The sequence below is a fragment of the Loxodonta africana genome, chromosome 17 (genome assembly GCF_030014295.1).
Source record: "Loxodonta africana isolate mLoxAfr1 chromosome 17, mLoxAfr1.hap2, whole genome shotgun sequence".
Taxonomy (NCBI): domain Eukaryota; kingdom Metazoa; phylum Chordata; class Mammalia; order Proboscidea; family Elephantidae; genus Loxodonta; species Loxodonta africana.
The window spans coordinates 5,407,937-5,433,934 of NC_087358.1; the positions used below are offsets into that span (position 1 = coordinate 5,407,937).

At 43.1% G+C, this 25,998-nt stretch overlaps 1 protein-coding gene across 1 annotated transcript in view; it reads right to left on the bottom strand.

Annotated features, from left to right (window-relative positions):
* RXFP2 (relaxin family peptide receptor 2) overlaps nucleotides 1–25,998 on the bottom strand; it is an 80,824-nt gene that overhangs the window by 38,215 nt on the left and 16,611 nt on the right. Inside the window, 6 exon segments of the mRNA XM_023547263.2 lie at nucleotides 903–974; nucleotides 6,361–6,432; nucleotides 14,458–14,529; nucleotides 15,231–15,336; nucleotides 19,884–19,961; nucleotides 23,787–23,933. Coding sequence (XP_023403031.2) covers nucleotides 903–974; nucleotides 6,361–6,432; nucleotides 14,458–14,529; nucleotides 15,231–15,336; nucleotides 19,884–19,961; nucleotides 23,787–23,933 — 547 coding nt within the window.

A 25,998-nucleotide genomic window follows, 5' to 3' on the forward strand; every position in this document is an offset into this window, starting at 1 on the left:
AAAATGAGTGATGGTTATAGTTTATAGTTTACAGGTGAGGAAAGAGGCCCAGGAAGATTAAGAAAGTTGCCTAAGAGGGAGCAGCAGGGCCAGGGCGTTCAGAAGGGCCTTGGTGAAGCCCAAACCCTGGGTTTTCAACAAGGCCTGGCTGACTTCCAGAAAACGGGCAAAAGTGACACAGAAGCACAGGCACCTGTGGGAGACCCCGTGGAGTCTGTCTGGGGTGGAGCTGGTAGCTCAGCAGAGGGCAGGGAAACACCAGGAGCCATCATATTTCCAGACTCTTCTACAAATGCTCTAGAAATTGGATAGCCCTTAACTTGCTCACTTTCTCTGTCAGTGGTGGTCAACAGAGGGCGGTTTTGGCTCCAGGAGTCATTTTGCAATGTCTGGGGACATTTTGGATGTCACAAGTGGAGAAAAGATGTTATTGGCATCCAGTGGGTAGAGGCCAGGGATATTGCAGAGCCTCCTACAATGCAAAGGACAGTCCCAACAACAGGGGATTATTCAGCCCCAAATGTCAACAGTGCCAAGATTGAGAAGTCTTTCTCTGGGTAGAGGTGGATAGGCGGACGGATGGACCGATGGACGGACAGGCGGATGGATGGACGGACGGAAGGACGGATGGACAGATGGATGGACGGACAGATGGACGGACGGACGGACAGATGGACAGATGGCTTAGCAAGCCCACTACTGGTCCCAGAAGGCCACCTGAAAAAGCATGCCACTATCTGAATTTCTTTGTGTAAAGCACTTCTGACAATCAGAAGTGATTGTGATCTTCTCATTGTGACAATCAGAAGAGTAAGAATAATAAACGAGCTACATAAACAGCACTGTTGTGTATCCTTAAGACAGTGATTGTTACTAGGGGATCTAAAAGCTAGAATACTTACAGCCAGGTTAGATGGTGTAAATCTTTGAATACTCCAGGTCTGAGAGTTGTAATGTGATTGTGACTGAGATATCTGCAAACAGCACAGGCAGGTTAACGAGGCGGACCCAGTACTTCACTTCAGTTGTGTACAGTGAGGGTGTCGACCACTGATGGTGATTTACAGGGTGTGTGGACATCTGTTTCTGAAAGAGCAATGCTGGACGAGCAGGGGGCAAAACAGAGCGAGGAAGGACCAAGAGAGAGGCCACCACAGCGCAGGGCAGGCAACACCAGCACCAGGGCCGGAAAAGGGCAAAAATCACGTATTGGGATAAGAGAATAGAACACGATCATAAAATAACAACACAGAGTACTTACATAAGCTGGTAAACTGAAAGCATTGCTAAAAGAACCCTACCTTCACCAGAAGTCGGTGACAAAGGCTCTCTTAACCTTGTCTTCTTCAGCTTGGGCCACTTCCACAACATCTTAGCATTTTATTTTTTTAACACTTGCTAACTTAAAATGCTGGTCTAAAAAGGATGTGGCCAAAGAGGACAAAAGCGTTCCACATACCGAGTTATTATATCCCGGTACTTAAATGTAATGTAATGTAATGTCACAGAAGAGTAACATAATATATATGCTGTTGTTGTTAGGCACTGTTGAGTCCATTCTGACTCATGGTGACCCCATGTGACAGAGTAGAACTGCCCCAAAGGTTTCCTAAGGAGCCCTGGTAGTGCAGCGGTTAAACACTTGGCTGCTAACAAAAAGGTCAACAGTTTGAACCCACCGAGTGCTCTGTGGCAGAAAGATGTGGCAGTCTGCTTCCATAAAGATTACAGCCGGGGAAACCCTATGGGGCAGTTCTACTCTATCACATAGGGCCATGATGAGTTGGAATTGACTCTCCAGCAACCAGTGTTTGGTTTTTTCTTTATAAGATTTCCTCGGCTGTGATCTTTACAAGAGCAGATCACCAGGTCTTCCTCTTGCAGAGCTGCTAGGTGGGTTGGAACCACTGACTTTTCTGTTAACAGCCAAGAGTTTAAGTGTTGTGATACCAGGGCTCCATGATGTGATGTGACGTGATGTGACGTGACGTGACGTGACGTGACATGACATGATGTGATGTGATATGATATAGGTAGCCCCAGACTTATGATGGGGTTCCATTCCGAAAACTCCATGGTAAGTTGGTTCTGACGTAAGTCAAATATCTTTCTTTTTTTTTCATCATTATTGCCTTTTATTTTCAGTATTTTTACAAATCTGACCTTTGAACATCTGTAAGCGAACATCTGAGAATGATAATATCAGCAAATTACCCACTGCAACATTCAGTGTGGTACATATTACTAGTGATAAATAAGATGTACAAAAAAAGAGAAAAAAAAGACAGCCGTAAGCACAGTTTCTCATAGCTTGAATATGTTGTAAGTTGGGAACAACTTGTTGCTGTTGTTAGGTGCCATCAAGTCAGTTCGACTCATAGTGACCCTATGCACAACAGAACGAAACACTGCCCGGTCCTGCGCCATCCTTATACTCATTGTTATGCTTGAGCTCGTTGTTGCAGCCACTGTGTCAGTCCACCTCGTTGAGGGTCTTCCTCTTTTCCGCTGACCCTGTACTCTGCCAAGCATGATGTCCTTCTCCAGGGACTGATCTCTCCTGACAATATGTCCAAAGTATGTAAGACGCAGCCTCGCCATCCTGGCCTCTAAGGAGCATTCTGGCCGCACCTCTTCCAGGACAGATTTGTTCATTCTTTTGGCAGTCCATGGTATATTCCATATTCTTCGCCAGCACCACAATTCAAAGGCTCAACTCTTCTTCGGTCTTCCTTATTCATTGTCCAGCTTTCACATGCATATGATGTGATTGAAAATACCATGGCTTGGGTCAAGTGCACCTTAGTCTTCAGGGTGACATCTTTGCTCTTCAACACTTTAAAGAGGTTCTTTGCAGCAGATTTACCCAATGCGATGCACCTTTTGATTTCTTGACTGCTGCTTCCATGGGTGTTGATTGTGGATCCAAGTAAAATGAAATCCTTGACAACTTCAATCTTCTCTCCATTTATCCAGATGTTGCTCATTGGTCCAATTGTGAGGATTTTTGATTCTTTATGTTGAGGTGTAATCCATACTGAAGGCTGTGGTCTTTGATCTTCCTTAGTAAGTGCTTCAAGTCCTCTTCACTTTCAGCAAGCAAGGTTGTGTCATCTGCACAACACAGGTCGGTAATGAGTCTTCCTCCAATCCTGATGCCCCGTTCTCCTTCTTATAGCCCAGCTTCTTGTATTATTTGTCTAGCATACAGATTAAATAGGTATGGTGAAAGAATACAACTCTGACGCACACCTTTCCTGCCTTTAAACCAATCAGCATCCCTTTGTTCTGTCCGAACAACTGCCTCTTGATCTATGTAAAGGTTCCTCATGAGCACAATTAACTGTTCTGGATTTCCCATTCTTCGTAGTGTTATCCATAGTTTGTTATGATCTACACAGTCCAATGCCTTTGCATAGTCAGTAAAACACAGATAAACATCCTTCTGGTATTCTCTGCTTTCAGCCAGGACCCATCTGACATCAGCAATGATATCCCTGGTTCCATGTCCTCTTCTGAAACCAGCCTGAATTTCTGGCAGTTCCCTGTTGATATACTGCTGCAGCCATTTTTGAATGATCTTCAGCAGAATTTTGCTTGCATGTGATATTAATGATATTGTTCTATAATTTCCACATTCGGTTGGATCACCTTTCTTGGGGATAGGAATAAATATGGATCTCTTCGACTCAGTTGGCCAGGAAGCTGTCTTCCATATTTCTTGGCATAGACGAGTGAGCGCCTCCAGCACTGCACCTGTTTGTTGAAACATCTCAATTGATATTCCATCAATTCCTGGAGCCTTGTTTTTCATCAATGCCTTCAGAGCAGCTTGGACTTCTTCCTTCAGTACCGTCGGTTCCCCATCATATGCCACCTCTTGAAGTGGTTGGATATCAACTAATTCTTTTTGGTATAATGACTCTGTGTATTCCTTCCATCTTCTTTTGATGCTTCCTGCGTCGTTTAATATTTTCCCTATGGAATCCTTCACTATTGCAACTCGAGGCTTGAATGTTTTCTTAGGTTCTTTCAGCTTGAGAAATGCCGAGCATGTTCTTCCCTTTTGGTTTTCCATCTCCAGCTCTTTGCACATGTCATTATAATACTTTACTTTGTCTTCTCGAGAGGCCTTTTGAAATCTTCTGTTCAGTCCTTTTACTTCATTAATTCTTCCTTTTGCTTTAGCTGCTCGACGCTCAAGAGCAAGTTTCAGAGTCTCCTCTGACATCCATCTTGGTCTTTTCTTTCTTTCCTGTCTTTTCAGTGGCCTCTTGCTTTCTTCATGGATGATGTCCTTGATGTCATTCCACAACTTGTCTGGTCTGCGGCCGCTAGTGTTCAATGTGTCAAATCTATTCTTGAGATGGTCTCTAAATTCAGGTGGGCTATACTCAAGGTCATATTTTGCCTCTCGTGGACTTGCTCTGATTTTCTTCAGTTTCAGCTTGAACTTGCATATGAGCAATTGATGGTCTGTTCCACAGTCAGCCCCTGGCCTTGTTCTGACTGATGATTTTGAGCATTTTCATCATCTCTTTCCACAGATGTAGTCAATTTGTGTCCCATCTGGTGAGGTCCATGTGTATAGTCGCCATTTATGTTGGTGAAAGAAGGTATTTGCAATGAACAAGTCGTTGGTCTTGCAAAATTCTATAATTCGATCTCCGGCATTGTTTCTATCACCAGGCCATATTTTCCAACTACTGATCCTTCTTCTTTGTTTCCAACTTTTCCATTCTAGTCACCAGTAATTATCAATGCATTTTGATTGCAAGTTTGATCAATTTCAGACTGCAGCAGCTGATAAAAATCTTCTATTTCTTCATCTTTGGCCCTAGTGGTTGGTGTGTAAATTTGAATAATAGTCATATTAACTGGTCTTCCTTGTAGGCGTATGGATATTATCCTATCACTGACAGCTTTGTACTTCAGGATAGATCTTGAACTGTTCTTTTTGACGATGAATGCAACACCATTCCTCTTCAAGTTGTCATTCCCAGCATAGTAGGCTATATGATTGTCTGATTCAAAATGGCCAATACCAGTCCATTTCAGCTCACTAATGCCTAGGATATCGATGTTTATGCGTTCCATTTCATTTTTGATGATTTCCAATTTTCCTAGATTCATACTTTGTACATTCCAGGTTCCGATTATTAATGGATGTTTGCAGCTGTTTCTTCTCATTTTGAGTCGTGCCACATCAGCAAGTAAAGGTCCCGAAAGCTTTACTCCATCCACGTCATTAAGGTCGACTCTACTTTGAGGAGGCAGCTCTTGCCCCGTCATCTTTTGAGTGCCTTCCAGCCTGGGGGGTTCATCTTCCAGCACTATATCAGACAGTGTTCTGCTGTGATTCATAAGGCTTTCACTGGGTAATGGTTTTCAGGGACAACTTGTGTAACATAATATAATATTTGTTGTTGTTAGGTGCTGTAGAGTCAGTTCCAACTCATAGCAACCCTGTGTGCAACAGAATGAAACACTGCCTGATCCTGTGCCATCCACACAATTATTGCTACGTTGGAGCCCATGGTTGTAGTCACTGTGTCAGTCCATCTCTTTGAGGGTCTTCCTCTTTTTCGATGACCCGCTACATTACCAAACATGATGTCCTTCTCTAGGGACTAGTCCCTTCTGATAACAAGTCCAAACCGTGTGAGATGAAGTCTTATCAACCTTGCCTCTAAGGAGCATTCTGGCTATACTTCTTACATGACGGATTTGTTCATTCTTCTGGCAGTCCATGGTGCGTTCAATATTCTTCACCAACACTATAATTCATGCATTAATTCTTTCTTCTTATTCATCATCCAGTTTTCACATGCATGTGAGGTGATTGAAAATACCACGGCTTGGGTCAGGTGCACCTTAGTCCTCAAGGTGACAATTTGCTTTTTAACACTTTAAAGAGGTCTTTTGCAATAGATTTGCCCAATGCAATACATCATTTGATTTCTTGACTGCTACTTCCATGGATGTTGATAGTGTTACAATGAAATAATAAAATAAAATAATAAACTATAAAATATATTGTGGTGTTGTATTATACTACACTGTACTATACTATGTTATATTTTATAAGTTAGCAAGCGTCAGAAAAAAATAAAATGCTAAGACGCTGTGGAAGTGACCCAAGCTGGAGAAGACAAGGTTAAGAGAGTGTTGTCACCAAGTTCAGGTGAAAGTAGGGTTCTTTTAGCAATGCTTTCAGTTTACTAGCTCATCTAATATTCTCTGATAACTGATTCCTCCCATTTCTCTACAACCTAGTCAAGCCACTAAAAAGCACCAGTCTACTCTTTTAATTTATTCTTAAAATCATACCCATAGTATAATGATAAAGGAGTTACTTACAATATCTGTAGTTTATATAATCCAAAAAATGCTCCCCTGGATATGTGTCTAATGCAGTTATGCTGAAGAAACCTGGTAGGAATAAGATTGAACAGTCGTGTGATTGTGGTTTATGTTCTTTATTAGGTTGTTTAATGTTTTCTGCACTTTTTTTTGAAGGAGCCCTGGTGGCACAATGGTTAAACGCTCAGCTGCTGAGAGGTTGGCTGTTTGAACCCACACAGCAGCTCTGTGGGACAAAGACCTGGCGATCTGCTCCTGTAATGATCACAGCCTAGAAAACCCCATACTCTGTCACATGGGGTCGCTGTGATTCAAAATTGATTCAATGGCACCCAACAACAACAAACATTTTTTCACTTTGAGGTAATGTTGAGAAACTGGCTTATGAAGCACAAAATTCCATTCTTATGTTGCAGGATAGATGCGATCCATGAGAGGTGGCTGAGGACCAAGCTGATGCATGCTGTCGCGTGGTGCCTGGGAAGTGGGGCTCAGGAACCTCTGACCTGTACCACTAAACCCTGGGGTCCTGTGTCTGAGGGGGGAACTCATTTGTTTCTGCAAACTGGGACTATGGCAGCCTTTTGTTCTGAAAGGAGGTTGCTGTGGTCCTTAGGTGGCGTAAATGGTTTGTCCTGTTCCACTGACCTAAAGGTTGGTGGTTTGAACCCATCCAGCAGTACCACAGAAGAAAAGTCCTGGCAGTCTGCCTCCATTAATATTACAGCCAAGAAAACCCAATGGAGCAGTTCTGCTTTGTAACACAAGGGGTCAACCTGAGTTGGGGGCCACCCCGGTGGCAGCTAACAACAGCAGCAACAGCTCACCATGTGACAGCAGCCAGTCCTTTACTGCTACTGCTAAAAGCTTTCTTACTCTTTCAGCACACAGTTCTGCCTTTAACATTTCATTTCTCTCTACTCTATTCCAGTGAAAAATGAAAGGAGCAAGTCTTATTATTTTCCACTTCGATATGCAAAGTGAGAGAGTTGCTGAAGGTCACAGAGGGCATCGGTGGCTGAACTGGGGCTACTGTGCCAGCTTCAGCTTGCAGGGCTGGTTGACTCAACCTCTGAAGCAACTTAACAATGCCCTGTTGGTTGGGAAACAGTGCTTTCAGGAGTAGCTACGGAAATCACCTCTATTTCCTGTCCTCATTACACGATCGAGAGGTAGCCCTCATTCAAATTTCCTAAAGGTCGTCAGGGGCAGAAAATATCCAGAATAGTAATTGTGACAAACTACTGTTTAATCTTTTGAATGGCTTCCACACCTCGTGTTTTGATTTGAATTGGTTCCTAAGCTACTATATGACACTTTCTTAACTGCAATGTTGTTGTCGTTGTTAGGTACCGTCCAGTCGACTTTCAGCTCACAGAGACCCCGTGTGACAGAGGGGAAGTTCTCCACGGGATTTCCTCAGCTTTAGTCTTTACCGAAGCAGTCGCCAGGTCTTGCTCCCATGGAGCCACTTGGTGGGTTTGAACCACCAACCGTGCGGTTAGTGCTTAACCACTGCACCACCAGGGCTCCTTTTCGAAAGGGCACACACCCTTTTATAGACACTTTGGTTCTAAAATACTTGTTGGGTGCCATAGAGTCAGTTCTGACTCATAGCGAACCCATGCGACGGCATAGAAAGCTCCATAGGGCTTTCTTAGCTGTAATCTTTGTGGAAGCAGATTGCCAGGCTTTCTCCCCTGGAGCAGCTGTGTGGGTTTGAACTGCCAACTCTTTGGTTAGCAGCTGAGCACTTAAGTGTTTTCGCCACCAGAGCTCCTAACTGTAATGATACTTCACTGCAAAACAGTTGGTAGGATATGTGCTCATTAGGGACCTGGCTGCACTCTGGATTCTGTTGGGCAGTGACTATACCCTACAATAGCCCTGGCTGCGCAGTGGCTAAACACTCAGCTGCTAACTGAAAGGTCAGCAGTTCAAATACACCAGATATGGCAGCCTGCTTTTGTAACGATTACAGCCTTGAAAACCCTATGGGGCGGTACTGCTCTGTCCTACGGTGTTGCTATGAGTCAGAATGGAATCGATGGCAATGGGTAGCGTTTCCCAGCTACAGGTGTCCCAGGATATGGACACCCAGAGCCCTTAAGGGAGCCAGGTTAAGCCTAGATCAGCTTCCACTTCTCAACCAACCCATTCCTTGGTCCCAGGTGCTGCAAAAAGATTTCTAAGTGTAGCACCATGTGGAAAAGGTTGGCACTGCAATGGTTAAGTGTGCAGTTGCTAACAGAAAGATTGACTGTTCAAACCCACCCAGCAGCTCTGCAGGAGAAAGGCCTGGCAACCTGCTCCATAAAGATTACAGCCTAGGAGGCCCTATGGGGCAGTTCTACTCTACCACATGGTGTTGCTATGAGTTGAAATTGACTTGGTGGAACCCAACAGCGACACAGAGCACATGCGTTACACCCCATAGCGATATACAAGGCATTAATTTCAACCCTATAAAGTAAGCTTGAAACACAGTGTGACCGCGTGCCATCCCAACACCACCCTTCTGCACCATGACTTCGGGGAGATGATTTAGGCTACAGCATAAATTCTGCTTTTGGTGAAAATTCTGCTATGAATCAGTGCACCCATACAGATCGGTATCTGTCGTAACATATTCAGAGCCTTTGCGGTGATATAATGAAAGTTAACATGATGAGTTATGTTACAACAACCAATGAAAACAGAAAAAAGTATTTAATACCATAAGCATAGAGACCCATTGCCATGGAGGCGGCTCCAACGCATAGCAACCCTATAGGACAGAGTAGGACTGCCCCATAGGGTCTCCAAGGCTGTGGTCTTTATGGAAGCAGATGGCCACATCTTTCTCCCACAGAGCGGCTGGTGGATTTGAACTGCCGACATTTCGGTGAGCAGCTGAGCGTGCTAACCACTGTGCCACCGACGTGCCTCTTTAATGTAAAGTCACTACTTAGCTAGTGGCGTTTGCATTTCACAATAATGAATTTAAAAGTGCAATGAACGTTTTGCACACATGTTGTCACATCTTCAAGAGGTGGGTATAGTCGTGGGTTGTAAATTTGACCTTGTGCTTTTGTCTGATGTCGAATGGGAGAATAGAGCCAATGAGCTGCCCAGTCACCTGAGGGCACACAGCTAGTGGGCCTTCACCACAGGAGCCAAGACTCACACCCCTTAAGCAGAAAGAACACCTAGTCTTCTATTGAGGAGGCCTGGTGGAGTGACAGCTAAGGGCTTGGCTGCTAACTTGAACCCACCCAGCAGCTCTGCAGGACAAAGACCTGGCCATCTGCTCCTGTAAAGATTACAGCCTAGAAAACCCTATGGGGCAGCCCTACTCTGTTACGTGGGGTCGCTACAAGTCGGAATCGACTCAGCTTCTGTTTAGTGGGCTTGCTGCCACCCTAAAGAGAACTACAAAGTTCCTTGTCTCATGTCTCAGATTTAGGTTGCTAAATCTTAACTTGGTCCTCCTGGATCTCCTTTCTGCTTTGCACAAAGTAGCTTCATGAATGTGAGGAAAAATTTGGAAAGATGACAATTTGGCAAGTGTCGTCCTCTCTTTATTCAGAACTGAGACCTGAGCCCATTGAATATACTTCACACGAAATGGCTTTTCTAAGAATAACTTACTGGTTCATGAATTCCTGCTGTTTCAGCTGTCAAGGACTTCTCAAGCAGAAACACCAGGAATTTATGCACCCGAAACTAAAGCAAATAAGTGCTTTAATGACACCCACGTGTATAGGCTATTTTAATGCAACATTTTATATTCAAGAGCCACGCGGACTGCTTGAATTACATTTTGATGCCAATAGTCTCATTTAACAAGAATTCGGTTTAAGAAGGAATTCCTAATTTATATAAGGTCTGTGTTACAAGGAGAAGAACTGCTCTCGGTTTCCATGGTAGCAGTGATAAGGTATTATAAGAGTCAGTCTCGTAAGTCGTGTTTTATTTCTCTGAAAGGTCGCATGAAAGCGCTTCCCCCACAAATTTAGATAGACCTGACATTTTACAAGATGGATCAGTAGTAAAAACAGTAGATCCTTTGAGCAACGTTTAATTCATTTGGCAATTAAAATTTCATTTTGACTTAGGAATTTATTTTGCCTATCCCTAAGTTGCCTGAGAAGGAAGCCTGGTGGTGCAAGGGTTAAGCGCTCCACTGCTAACAGAAAGGTTGGCAGTTTCAACCTACTCAGTGACTCTGTGCGAGAAAGACCTGGCCATGTGCTCCCATAAAGATTACAGCCTAGAAAACCCTATGGGGCAGTTCTGTTCTGTCTCATGGGTTGTCCCGAATCAGAAACAACTCAATAACACCCAACAACGATAACAACAAACGACCTCATCTCCACAGTGGCTATTTAGAACGTTCCAGACCAGGAACTCACTTAAGGTTAAATCTGGGATCTTTTAAGAGATATTCCAATGTAACTTAAAAATGCTGATTAATTTTATTAACCCCAAAGTCCAAAACCCACTGCCATCAAGTCAATTCCTGCTCATAGCAGCCCCATAGGTTTTCCAAGGCTGTAAATCTCTATGGAAGCAGGCTGCCACATCTTTCTCCCACTTTATTAGTCCAGTACGGTCTAAAAACACATTTTGGTGCATGTCTTTTTCCTGCTCAAGCAGAATTCAGTCCAGATTCCGAGCATTAACTCACTGCTGTTAAGTCAATTCTGACTCATAGTGACCTTAGAGGCCAGGGTAGAACCGGCCCATAGAGTTTCCAAAGCCGGAAACCTTTCCGGAAGCAGACTGCCGCATCTTTCTCCCAAGGAGCGGCTGGTGGGTTTGAACCACCGATCTTTCAGTTAGCAGCCAAGTGCTTAACCACTGCAGCACCAGGGCTCCTTTCCTGGCATTCAAGGCCCCTAAAATCATGATTAAGGAGGCCTGGTGGTGCAGTGGTTAAGTGCTTGTTGCTAACTGGAAAGTCAGAGCTTTGAACCCAACCAGAGGCTCTGCAGGAAGAAAGACCTGGCGATCTGGTCCCATACAGATGACAGCCTAGGAAACCCTATGGGGCAGCTCTGCTCTGTCACATGGGGTCGCTATGAGTGGGAATTGATTGGACAGCATCCAACAACAGCAACGTGTATCTGTTATAACATATGCTAGGGTGTGCACAGCACTGCGAGAGAAACGGGAGGAACGTCCACACCTAGGCAGCAGGTTACGGGGTCAGTTAGGTCTTCCTTCAAAAACTCAAGGATAAATCTGAGGGTTTCACAGGAGTGGAATGACAGGGGAAGGTTGACGTACACCATGCTTAAAACTCAGACTATGAAGCGTGTCATGGGGAATAGAAATGCACTTCTACCTGTATTCTAGAAACAACAAAGTGTTAAAGGCAAAGTAAGCCTGCCGCCTGGGATCTAGTTTATATAGTGTTGCAAGATAGTGCAAGAGAAACAGCTACTCCTTTCTCTGCTTGTACGTTGTTTCTGTCTTCTCAGTCAAGGAAGGTGGCCTCAGAACTGAACAGAGGACACAGGCATAGGGCAAATCAGGTAAAGCCCCAGAGGGTACAACATGCTAATCAAAATGAATAAAAGTCCTCCGGTTTTGATAATTTCTCCTAGAAGTGGAGAAACCCTGAAAAGGAGAGCACAGAGTCATCGTTGACTACTAAGGAATCTGGAGAAAGGAACAGCACCTGGAAAATTAAAGATGGTGAATGCAGGGCAAGCATAGACAGGAAGCTATCAAGTCCTTTAAAACCAGTAATGATCGGACACAGACTGACTCCCCAGGTAATAGGAGAAAGCAGGATTGTAGCTTAATCAGCGATAATAACTTATTTGATGACAGGAAATGCCAATAAATGGGGCACGGTCAGCAGATAAGCAGGTTTCACAAGCTGTAGTTGGAGAAGGACATCATGCTTGGTAAAGTAGAGAGTCAGCGAAAAAGAGGAAGACGCTCAACAAGATGGACTGACACAGTGGCTGTGACAATGGGCTCAAGCATAACAACAATTGCAAGGATGGTGCAGGGCCGGGCAGTGTTTCTTTCTGTTGTACGTGGGGTTGCTATGAGTTGGCGCCAGCTCGGTGGCACCTAACAACAACAGTTGGATAAGGTCAATGTTAGTTCTGGACAGGATCGTAGAACAGGCTATGATGATGATTGTCTGTGAGTGTCTCAAAGAGAAAGTGAAGCAGACGGTTCAGGGGGAATAGGGCAGGTCCAAACAACCTCATTTTTGTCCTTTAAGATTGACATTGCTTGTACATCTACCAGGCATTGATCCAGTGGTTTTATGAGATTTTTATGGACAAAATAGTGACATACATCCTTATCTGAAGAATGATGATGATGGAAAGATAATTTTGCCATGACTTCTGCAATATTTTCCTCTATGACTTGGAAAAAGACATCCATCTTATTTGCAGATGACGGAAAGCTGGGAGAATAGCGAATATGTTGTATCATCCGAAATGATCTTGACAATCTGATAATAAAATCTGAGTCTAACAGGATGAAACTTAAACCAACCAAACCAAACCCGTTGTCATCGAGTCGATTCTGACTCAGAGCAACCCTAGAGAACAGAGTAGAACTGCCCCATGGGGTTTCCAAGGCTGTAATCTTTATGGAAGCTGACTGCCACGTCTTTCTCCCACACAGTGGCTGGTGGGTTTAAACTGCCAGCCTTTCACTTAGCTGCTGAGCTCTTAATCACTGCATCACCAGGGCTCCAGGATGAAATTTAAGAGGGATAAATTCAAGGACCCACACCTAGCTCAAATGTCAAGTTCACCAGTACGGGATAGAGGGGACAGCGCTTAGCAATGACACATTTCTTGTGAAATTAGCAAGATGACTAGGGGGCAAGAGTATGAAGCTGCCACCAAGGCAACTCAGTGGGTACCATTTCTTATCTGCTAACCACGCCCTTTGAATTATGGCATTGGTGAAGAATATTGAGCACACCATGGACTGCCAGAAGAACCTGTCTTGGAAGAAGTATGACAGGATGCTCCTTAGAAGCAAGGATGGTGAGACTACATCTCACATACTTTGGGCATGTTATCAGGAGGGACCGGTCCCTGGAGAAGGACATCATGCTTGGTAAAGTAGAGGGTCAGAGAAAAAGAGGAAGACCCTCAATGAGATGGATTGACACAGTGGCTGCAACAATGGGCTCAAGCATAACAACGATTGTGAGGATGGCACAGGACCGGGCAGTGTTTCCTTTTGTTGTACGTAGGGTCGCTATGAGTTGGAAGTTACTCAAAGCACTTAACAACAACAACAACCATGGCCTATTTATTGACATTTTCTGTCATCAGATAAGTTAATATCACTGCTTAAGCTACGGTTGTGTTTTCTCCTGTTACCCGGGGAGACAGCCCTCCAGTCATTATGCGTTTTAAATTATCCCGTTGCTTCCTGTCTACGCTAACGCACTTCCTCCGAGTTAAAATGAAACTACTGCCTCTGAATCCGCTCTGGCATTTCTAGAATAGTCCTCAGTACGAGCGTGGAACCATGTGTTTTCTTCTTAATTTATTTTCTTTGGTGAAAGTCTACACAGCCAAAGATAAACCATTTCAATAATTTCCACATGCATGATTCAGTGACACTGGTTACATTCTTCAAGGAGTGCTACCGTTTTCGCCATCCTTGTCCACAGTCTCCCACCACCATTGTCTTAAACTCGCTGCCCCTGAGCTTCTCATTCAACTTTCCGAGTTGCCCTTGATCTCACCTAGATGATTCTTTAAAAGAGCACAATGTTCAAAGCAGACATACTTTACTCATTAAGTTAAGCTATTTTTGGTTCAAAGAACACTTCAGGAGATTTTTTTTTTTTTAATTGAGATGTTTGATCTCAACTCCAATTTAGCTCTCTAAAGAAAGTTTAGACAAAATCATTTCAGCTGCTTTAAATTAGGAAATGGAAAGACAATGTACTTTTGAATGACTCATCTTCTAATCTTAATGCTCGGTACATTTAGAAAAATAAATTAACGATAAAGGTTAATTAACTTTATATTTCATTTTACTTTTAGATCAAAAACATTTTGAGCAAAACATTATGAGAGTTTTCTCATAAGTATGTTCTTAATAGCTACTTACATATTTTTAAGCTGTGTATACTGGATGAAAACTTTATCTGGAAGGCTGTGGATTTTGTTTTTCTTAAGAGACCTAAAATGACATGTAAGGCAGATTTCATTATGGATTTTATGACTCTTTCATAGAAGCTGCATGCTTGAAAAGAAAACGTTTGATGCTGTTCTACACTATTCAACACTCATTTGAAATTAACAGTAATAACTAAAAATTTTTCCATAGGAGAATGATAAGTTCATAAATCCAAAATTAAAGACGTTTACAAATTGTCTGACAAGTTTAACCAGTTAGTATAATAGGCTGGAAGGTCTATGATGATAATTTAACTTTTTCTCTTTTACTCTCTGAAAAATTTAATGAAACACAATGACCTAAAGCAAACAACAATTTTTTAAAAATCTTAATCGACATATACATCACCCTATTAAGACGTGACTACGAATTTCCCAAGGCTCTCAAAAAATTTTAATGAAAGTACAGAAAATCACGCCCCATGAACCTTTAACACCTTTGTAATCTTGGACAAATTATTCCATGTTGTACATGAAGTTGTCATGAGTCGGAGTCAACTCGATGACAGCTATCTATGTATCTATGTATTTATCATCCATCCATCCATCCATCCATCCATCCACCCATCCATCCATCCATCATCCATCCATCTCTCCATCATTTTGTTAATATATAAGTAGCAAAAAACAGAACAAAGAGAGATTAAGTTCTCTTGGTTTCCATGTGACTTTAGGGACAAATGTAAAGAATTGAGTTCTACTCACAGTAACGTCACATTGCTGGAAATCCTTGGCACAGATCTAAAGTCAGCATTTATACATTCCAGCTCAGTGTCTCTGCAGTCACAGTGATGTGGGTATTGGTTTAGAACTAAGGGACAAAAAAGGGAAGATTTCACTATGGAAAAAAAAAAAATACATTCTTTAGGTACAACTTTATTCTGACTGACATTGTTCTCTTTTCACTGAATCCATAAAATTTACATCTGTTTAAAGGACTTACTCAGGCTCAGAATACAAGCAGACAAGGATTCTCTCCTAATTAACTACAGGCTTGTGTGGTGTTTATCTCAATTCTGGTTTCCAGTGATCACTTCAGAGGCGTGTAACAGATCTGAAGGAAGCCGTCCAAAAGCAAGGAACCCATAGAAATGTTTAAATATCATAAAGGCATATAACGAAGCAAGATTAAGTTCTGCTTATTGGGAAACATGGTATGTTTTTGTCAATCTTAATGACTACGATTAACTCAGTTCAATTTAACTTCAATTTGATTGCACGAAGTAGTTGTTCAATAAGTCCTTGTTGATTAAAATGAAATGTAATCGTTTTCCCCTTTCAAACTTTTCTTAGAGCTGTGAGAAAGGTTAGATACAGGCTCTGCTGTAACCACTATTGCAACTTACTGGTTTCAATCAAGTCAGATACCTGGAGAGCGGAGCTGTATTCCTTTCATTGGGTTATTTGCTTTTCATTACTAGGAGTTAAAAGTGGAAGGTTAAAGTTACAGAGAAGCTATAAAGCTGAGAAAACCAAAGATACATCTAACTGAAGCATTCAGAAGAAAAGAGAAAGACTTCAGAGTTTACTTTGAAGGACCTCGCATAATTAATTGCAAAGATAAACCAGTTGATGTCGGGTTGACTCCAGCTCATGGAGGCCCCACGTGTGTCAGAGTAGAACAGTGCCCCATAGGGCTTCGATGGCTGATTTCTCAGAAATAGATCTCCAGGGCTTTTTTCTAAGGCGCATCTGGGTGGACTCAAATCTCCAACCTTTCAGTTAACAGCTGAGCACATTAGCCCACCCAGGAAATTCTGGCTACTAACATAATGGCATATAACCCAAAAACCCAAACCCAGTGCCGTCGAGTCATTTCCAACTCATAGCGACCCTATAGGACAGAGCAGAACTGCCCCATAAAGTTTCCAAGGAGCGCCTGGAGACCCTATAGGACAGAGCAGAACTGCCCCATAAAGCTTCCAAGGAGCACCTGGTGGATTCAAACTGCCGACCCTTGCATTAGCAGCCATAGCACTTAACCACTACACCACCAGGGTTTCCAATAAAGGAGCGATAAATTACAGAGACTTCAGGACAATGTGGTTCTTGGGACAATCACCGTGTGTGTGTGTGTTTGTGTGTGGTGCACTTACAAGTGAGAGAGGGAAAGAGAGAGAGAAAAAGATAGAAGAGAAAGAGTATGATTGAGAGAATATTTATGGAGCGTTTGATTTTTGCCTCTGACCAGTGAATATTTTGTCTTGATAGAGCTAACAAAATGAGTTATTTTCAAATTTGTTGTTGTTAGATACAGTAGAGTTAGTTGTGACTCACAGCAACCCGTGTACAACAGACCAAAACACTGCCCAGTCCTGTGCCACCCTCACAGTCATTGTTATGCCTGAGTCCATTGTTGCAGACACTAAGTCAATCCATCTTATTGAGGGTCTTCTTTTTTGCTCACCCTCTACTTTACCAAGCATGATGTCCTTCTCCAGGGACTGGTCCCTCCTGATAATGTGTTCAAAGTACATGAGACGAAGTCAAGTCATCCTTGCTTCTAAGGAGCATTCAGGCTGTACTTCGTCCAAGCCAGATTTGTTTATTCTTCTGGAAATCCATGGTATATTCAATATTCTTCGCCAGCACTATAATTCATGCAGCAATTCTTCTTTGGTCTTCCTTATTCATTGTCCAGCTTTCACATGCATTTAAAACCATGGCTTGGATCAGGCACACCTTAGTCCTCAAAGTGACACCTTTGCTCTTTAGCACTTTAAAGAAGTCTTTTGCAGCAGAGTTGCCCAATGGAATGCGTCAATTGATTTCTTAACTGCAGCTTCCATGGGCATTGATTGTGGATCCAAGTAAAATGAAATCCTTGACAATTCCTGTATTTTCTCCGTTTATCATGATGTTGCTTATTGGTCCAGTTGTGAGGATTTTTGTTCTCTTTATCTTGACGCATAATCCATAATGAAGGCTGTAGTCTTTGATCTTCATCAGTGAGTCCTCTTCACTTTCAGGAAGGAAGGTCATCTGCATTTCAAAGGTTGCTAATGATCTTCCTCCAATCCTGATGCCGCATTCTTCTTCACAGAGTCCAGCTTCTGGGATTATCTGCTCAGCATACAGACTGAATAGGTATAGTGAAAGGATACAACCCTGACACACAGCTTTCCTGATTTTAACCACACAGTATCCCCTTGTTCTGGTTGAATGGCTGCCTCTTGGTCTTTGTAAAGCTTCCTCATGAGCACAATCAAGTGTTCTGGAATTCCCATTCTTCTCAATGTTATCCATAATTTGCTATGGTCCACACAGTTGAATGTCTTTGTATAGTCAATAAAGCAAAGATAAACATCTTGTTGGTATTCTCTGCTTGCAGCCAGGATCCATCTGACATCAGCAATGATATCCCTTGCTCCACATCCTCTTCTGAATCTGGTTTGAATTTCTGGCAGTTCCCTGTTGATGTACTGCTGCAACTGTTTTTTAATTATCTTCAGTGAAATTTTACTCACGTGTGATATTAATGGTATAATTTGGTAATTTCCGCATTCTGTTGGATTAACTTTCTTTGGAATGGGCACAAATATGAATTTCCTTTAGTTGTCTAGCCAGGTAGCTGTCTTGCAAATTTCTTGGCAAATTTCAAATCTACATTTTATTATTATTTATTTAAATCTGATTACAAGTTCTTTCCAATTGCCCTATTTCTTTTAGATCACTTTTATCCAGACTTTATTCTTAAAATGCATTTCATTGGATTTTAGTAAATCCGACATGCATTTCTTGAGTACCTACTTACTGCAAAAGTACTTGGAAAATATTTGGAAAAATATCCTAACATGCTAATTAGCTCCTTTTGCTAAAAGTAACTTCAGTAATGTTTACTTCGATGCTTAGGGACATTGAGGAAAGTGGTTATGTTATTAGATTAAAAACCATGATTGGAACACCTACCATATTTTTACAAAAATAATGTGCCAACCTCATCCTCTCCCTGTGAGGTATTTCAGAAGCATGCTATGCTATTTTTCTTTTTTTTACAACAACATGAAAAAAAAAGTATAAAGTACTTAAAAAATACCTTGGGGATGGTAGGGCACAGCTGGCATAAATAAATAAATAAAAGTATAACACTTGCATTGTGAGCATAAAAATCCAGTGTTTGCAGATAAGAGAGTTCACATGGTCCAGCCAAGCCTGCTGCCTAAACCAGCTGAGCAGCATAACCCTGGTCATTCCTCACCTGCGAGCCACTCACACCTCAAGCTCTGTGGATCCTTCTTCTGAAATGTCTCTTGCTTCTCTGTACCTCACTCTCCCCAATGCTGCCTGCTTGGCTTATACCCTTAGTATAATGTCTGGAGCACTGCAATAAACATAATAATTAGCATCTCTTTTACCATTTTTTTTCCTTTAATCCAGGGTTTCTCAGCCTCCAAATGACTGACGTTTGGGCTGGATAATTCTTGTTACAAGGAGCTGTCCTGTCCACTGTAGGACGTTCAGCAGCATCCCTGGCCTCTACCCTCTAGATGCCAGTAGCAGCCCCCCGTTGTGACAAACAAAAATATCCCCAGACATTGTCAAATGTCCTCTGGGAGCAGCTACTCTGGGTGGAGAACCACTGCTCTGATCTACTCTCTGCACTTCTGGGCGAAGAATTTTTCTGATGTACACTTCTGATCCTATGCTTTTTCCTCTTCATTAAAAAACCAAAACAAACACAAAGTCGCCCATGTATACAGCAGGGATGTTCATAATGGGATGGGTGTAAGACGACAGGAAGAAAACACTAGAACTTCCAGGAAGTCGTTCAGGAAGAACCTAGGGGCTGGAACTGAGTGGGCACTTGGTATCTTTATCGAAGAAAGCAAAGAAGAGGAAGAAAAGCTTTACTGTTTGTCACAACTATTCGATGTGTGTATATTCTCTCTTTGTCTTTAAATAATATTTTCTTGTGTTTTTGGTGAAAGTTTCCCCAGCAAATTAGGTTCCCATGTAAGAATTACTACACCAATTGTTCAGAGACATTGGTTACATTCTTCACCTTGTGTTAACACTCTCATTAGTTCCTTTCTGGATGTTTCTCTTCCAGTAACCTGGTTTACCTGTCCTCTTATCCTTTCATCTTTGCTTCAGAGTAACTGTTGACCATTTGGACAACGCCTATATACTCTTGCAATCACAGACTAATCCATAAACTTGGTATAAATGAAGACAGTCATTTTCTACTTCAAATCTTTTCTGTCCCGTGGGCAGACGATAGACCAGCTGGCCACTAAAATACGAGCAACTAAAATTGACATTCTAAAGGGATCTTATCACACTATCCGCATAAATCCACACGCGACGAATCCCGTTGTTTGCAAAGCTGACACCGCGTGTCTGAACCAACGCACTTACAGCACTCCTGTGTGACTGCCCCACTGCCAGCTCGTCCGTGGACTGCACCCCATATAGTCACCCATCCACTGGAGTCTCCTGTGAAATGCGGAGGAACACCCGTCAGCCTTTCTATAAACCGAATATCACAGTACGAAGGTATGAACAGTTTGATAATAAAATAAATTTTAAAATTTGTTTAAGAAGTAGAGTGATAGCTATTTTAAATACACAGAGAGTAAGCTTAAATACGAAGCCTGGGTGGCACAGTGGTTAATAGCTCAGCTGCTAACCAGAAGGTTGGCACTTCGAATCCACCCACCACTCCCTGGAAACCCTGTGGGGCAGTTCTACTTTGTCTCGCAGGGTCACTACAAGTCGGAACCGACTCGATGGCAACAGGTAAGCGTAAATACATGAGCCGGCACATTCTGGAGGTTTAGCTTTTTTTACAATTACTAATATTTTGAAGGAACCAACGCCAGTTGCCCTAGAGTCAACTCCAACTCATGTCAGAGGAGAACTGTGCTCCACAGGGTTTCCAGTGGCTCATTTTTCAGGTGCAGATTGCCAGGCCTTTCTTCCAAGGCACCTCTGGGCGGACTCAAACCTTCATCCTTTGGGTCAGCAGCCACATGCATTAATCGTTTGCACCACCAGGGACTTCTACTGCAAATGTATCATAAAATATACAATGCAAAGATATAATTATTATACATGAATGTATTTGTCTTGAAAAATGTCACCTACATCTAATATTGACCTTTTTAATGTTTGATATTACTTTTGAGGACCTGAGAGGAAAATCTAACCTAAATTTTATTTTTGTCGTGTACATACTGCCATGCCATTGGTAGATATAGTGAGTTCTGATAAAATTTGTCACCTGACCTTTTTGATAGAGCAAAAAACCAAGTTCTTTTAATAAAGGCTTTCTAGTCCTGTGGAGAGAAATAACCCTGCCTCAGTTTGTCAGAGAATATAATCTGCTTTCTTGCCAAGTTTCCATCTCTTCTTGGTAATTAATCGTATTTTTTTAAAAAAGGCCTGATTCTGAAGTAATGTTACCTTAGCATGTGATATTAAGATTATAAGTTGCCAATTATGATGTATGACATTGAAGCCCATACAAATAAAAAAGTAAGCTTAAAAAATTACCCACAGGCCCTTTTGATCCCTGCAGTCTTTAACTTGCTTCTATTTCTTATTAATAACCTCAATAGTTTCTGTCCTCCTTTTACAATGAGACTTTTAATTATATTACAAGTAGTCCCAGACTTATAATCTATTCGAATTACTGCCAACTGCACTTACAACCAGCTGTTTTGTTCCGTGTTTTTTCTTTTTTTTTACATCTGATCGTTAGTAACATGTACTGCACACAATGTTGCGGGATGTAATTTGCTGACATTATCTTTCTCAGATGTTTACATGCAGATGTTCAAAGAGTAAATTTATTAAGATACTGCTAAGAAAAGGCAACAATAATGACAACTAAAAAATAATACAAAAGAGGTATTTGACTTTAGGTCAGAACTGACTTAACAACCGTGTCATGGGATGGAACCCCATCGTAAGTCAGGGACTACGTGTATAAACTCCCTTATGCGGGTTATGTAACTTGGGTTCAGAACACCCTTATGAGGTAGGTGGACACCCATGGTCTCTGATTCTTTTACAGTGAAGAGGAAAGGCCAAGACTTTGAGACACTTGCCCATTGGCATCTAGATGGCTGCCCCATCACCGAGCACAGATTGAGCACCTACTGTATAATCTCCTGTTCTAGGCCCTGGTGACCCCCAAACCAAGCACTCTTCTCAAGGAGTTCATGTCTAGCGAGAGAAATACAGTGTGAAGACAATGGCCAGGCGCACACTCAGGGCGCTCAGGCAGATACGCCCAGGGAACTAAGGCGACAGAGAGAAAGGGCTGGTCCTAGACTGGTGCTAAGCTTCAGGGTAGGGGAGGGTGTCTCAGGGAAAGCCTCTGGAGGAGGTGACACCTAAGCTGCGTCCTAAGGACCAGCAGGGTGATCCACGGGAAGTGAGGGCAGAAGCCTGTGTGAGCCCCCACGGGCAGGAGAGCAGATGCAGAGACAGACGCCACATTCCTGGGTTTGTTGCTGCCCTTTGATTGAGAGTGGCTCAGTGCTGAAGAAGAGGCAGCTATGTGGCAGGAAACACGTGGGATTCTTTCAGATTCGGAAGACCTGGCATCTAGTGTCTATTCTGGGACTGACTAACCACGGGATGTGCCAACCTCTCTTGGAATCCATTTCCTCAGGAGAAAAATAGGTTAGATTAGACTGTATATAACTTAACCTAACCAGTTACCATCTGGTTGGTTCTCACTCATGGCGATCTCACGTGTGTCAGAGCAGAACTGTGCTCCACAGGGTTTTCAATGGCTGATTTTTCAGTAGATCGCCACGCCTTTCTTCCAAGTGACCTCTGGGTGGGCTTGAACTTCCAACCTTTCAGTCAGCAGGCATTAGCTGTTTGCACCACGCAGGGACTCCCAGACCACATACACAGTCCCAGTGTTCAGACCACAGTGGTCTGTGAGACCCTGCGTGATCTGGCCTCTGCTTACCCCTCACCTTCTATTTATACACTTGTCCACTCTGTTCAAGTTCTCAATTCAAATGTCATCATCTTGAGGGCGGATGGGGGGGGCATGGGCGCAGGCTTTCTCTGGTTGTCTCTTTACAGTTACCCCTCCCCGCAAGTCACTTTCTCTCCCATTGTCTTGTTTTTGTTTGTTTTTTGCTCCATAGCACCTACCATGTCTGAGATTATTTGTCTACAAGTTTATTGTCCCCCTTGCTCACACTGTCCACGTGAGCTCCACGAGGGAAAGGGTCTTGTCTGCCTTAAGCCTGCCTTGTTCCAGCGAGCCAGAGAGCACCCGGCGCACGGTGAGGTCTCAATGTTTGTCTCTTAAATGAATTAATTCTTTAGGTGGGCCCATTTGCACATTATCTATTTTCTTGCAGTTGAGTCAAATTATCAGCCATTAAGAGATAGGTAGGGAGCCCTGGTGGCTCGATGTTAAGCGCTCGGCTGCTAACTGAAAGGTCAGCAGTTCAAACGCACCCAGCAGCTCTGAGAAACAAAGAACTGGCCATCTTCTTCCATAAGGATGACAGCCAACAAAATCCTATGGGATAGTTCTACTCTGTCCCATGGGGTTACTATGAGTGGGAATCCACTCCATGGCACCCAACAACAACAGGAGTATATAGAAAGCCATTCGAAATTAAAATACGGATATCCAAGTAATTTTAAAATATAATTTCAAAGTTTTTAAAATACAACATTTTACAAAACCCAAACCCATTGCCATCAAGTTGATTCTGACTCACGTCAACTCTATGGGACAGAGTAGAACTGCTACATAGGGTTTCCAAAGAGCGCCTGGTGGATTCAAACTGCTAACATTTTGGTTAGCAGCGGAGATCTTAACCACCGTGCCACCAGGGCTCCAGTTTTCAGCAATATATTTCTGCTCTAAACAACCTCTATATACGAAACTCAGGAGTCCTGGTAGTACAACAGCTAAGCACTTGTCTACCAACCAAAAATGTGGCGGTTCAAACCCACCCTGCAGCTCCCCAGGGTAAAGACTAGGCGATCTGTTCCCTTAAAGATTACAGCCTGGGAAACCCTGTGGGGCAGTTCTGCTCTGTCACACAGGGTTGCCATGAGTTGAAAACTGGCTTGACGACACCCAACAACAACAAATATGAAACTACAAATATTTGCAACAAATAGGTTGGGGAACAATTGTTTGTGTTACAGAAGAATTCCCTGCAGAATAATGAGTCACTCTTCTAGTTCATTTCAGTTATTATTTGATTCAGCCACAGTTTGGGGGAGTTCATAGGTGAGGTGTGTATATGGCGCTGAATGGGGGAGACTCACCACAGTTCTCCTCGTCAGCCCCGTTTCCACAGTCGTTCACGCCATCACAGTGAAAAGCGCGGGGCAAGCATTTGGTAAGATTCCCACAGGGAAAGTATCCTTTTTGGCACAAAGGAGTGACTGTCCTGCCTTCAGTCAGTAAGAAATCTATACAACAGAGCAGACAAAAATCCTGTGTAATTGAAATCAGGAAGGTTCATGTTGCCAAGCTCTTTTCATGCTGTGCCATTTAATTTTCACGAGAACTTTATGAATTGAGTTTGTCGGGTTTATTTATTTATTTTTTTGTACAGTGGTAAAAAATATGTAACACAGCATTTGCCAATTCAGGGATCTTTTACGTGTACAACTCAGTGACATCGACCACGTCCAGCATGCTGCACAACCAACACCACTACCCTCTTCCCAAATATCCCACCACCGCTACAGAAGCTCAGCGCGCTGTTATTCTCAATGCACATTTTCTCGGAATAATTTTCTTAATTATAACATTTTAAACAATCAGGCAAAAGGTTAAGCGCTCCAATATTAGCCAAAAGGTTGGTGGTTTGAACCCACCCAGAGGCATCTCAGAAGACAGGCCTCGCGATCTGCTTCTGAAAGTTGGCAGCCTTGAAAACTCTATGGAGCAGTTCTACCCTGCACACATGGGCTCACCGTGAATCAGAATAGACTCAACAACAACTACCAACAAAAACAACTTGTCCTTGGGAGGTCTGAGTCCTCCAAGCAAAGGCCACACTTCCTCCACCAGTTAAGGCGCCATCTTGAGTTCGGGCCCTGGTGTTGTGTCTGAATTACAAGGGCACGCCAGGCTTTAGTGACAGCGCTGAAGAGGATGAACGGATTATCTGTGCTTTAGTTGTCTAGTCATGGTAACCTGGGACACCCGGAAAGCCCTTAAAAGCAAGGCATCTGGCCCTCTCTTGGGGACAGGCAGAGACAACAGTACGTACCCTCACCTGAGGTGGCTGCTGCGTCTGCTGGGCCCTCCCTGACCTGAGGAGGCCACCAGAGGGCCCCCATGGGATATTTTTCTACCCACTGTCTTTGCTGGTGGTGGTGGTGTGGCAACCATATATGTAACCGTCATTTGCCATTTAACATTTTTTGCATGTACAGTTCAGTGACATTCATTACGTTCACCATGTTGTTCGCCCATCACCACGATCGATTTCTAGATTTTTCCAACACCCGTAACAGAACGCTTCCTCTAAGCAACAAGTCCCCCCTTACCCCTCCCTCCCATCCGTCCCTAGTTATCACTAATAAACATTGGTCTCTACACACTTGCCGATTCCCCGTATTTCCTACAGGTAAGGTTATACCAAGGAGCCCTGATGGCATGACAGTGAAGTGCTGGACTGTTAACTAAAGGATTGGCTGTTTGAACCCACTCAGTGGCTCCACGGTACAAAGACCTGGCAATCTGCTTCTGTAAAGGTTACAGCCCAGAAAACCGTATGGGCCAGTTCTGCTCTGTCTGTAGGGTTGTTATGAGTTGGGACCAACTTGATGGTGACCGGTTTGGTTTTCTTGTTATGTGGAACAGGGTGGAAGCTCAGTGCATGTTTATTTAAACTGGGGGGAAAACCAAGAATTTCACATTGCCAATGTCAACCTCATGAATGATGGATTTTGGTCCCATGTTCCCCTTGGGCTGGGCGCCTTTATGGGGGTCACGCACCGTATCCTGAATGCTGTGGCTGGGACATAAGGATATTTTCTTCCAAAAACTCTCTCTTCTGAAAGGCCTGGAAATCTACTTTTGAAAAATAAGCCGCTGAAAACCCTAGGGAGTACAGCTGTACTCTGTACGCGTGGGGTTGCCATGAGCTGGAGTTGACTTGACGGCAACTGGTAACGGCCTCAACTTTACCTGTAGGGATGCGTTCTTCTAGGTTACAATCTTCTCTTTTAGAATTTAAATACCTGTCTTGGTCTGCATCCATTTGAGAGACTGTCTTCTTCCTAAAACCTGCCCGAGAACAGTGAACTCAGAGAGTGACCATGATGACAGGTGAAGAAAGGAAGACCATGGAAAGGGAGGCTGTAAGGGGGCCAGGATGCCGCCTGATGAAACTCGGTGTGGAAAATGTGCAGGGGGAAGCCTCCTTGCCTTTGCCCCCCTCTTGCCCTTTCAGCTAATTCCTGTCTGATTCATAGTCTGCTCTGCCTAAAAGGACTTCTTCTTTCCCTGTGTGGTCCCATC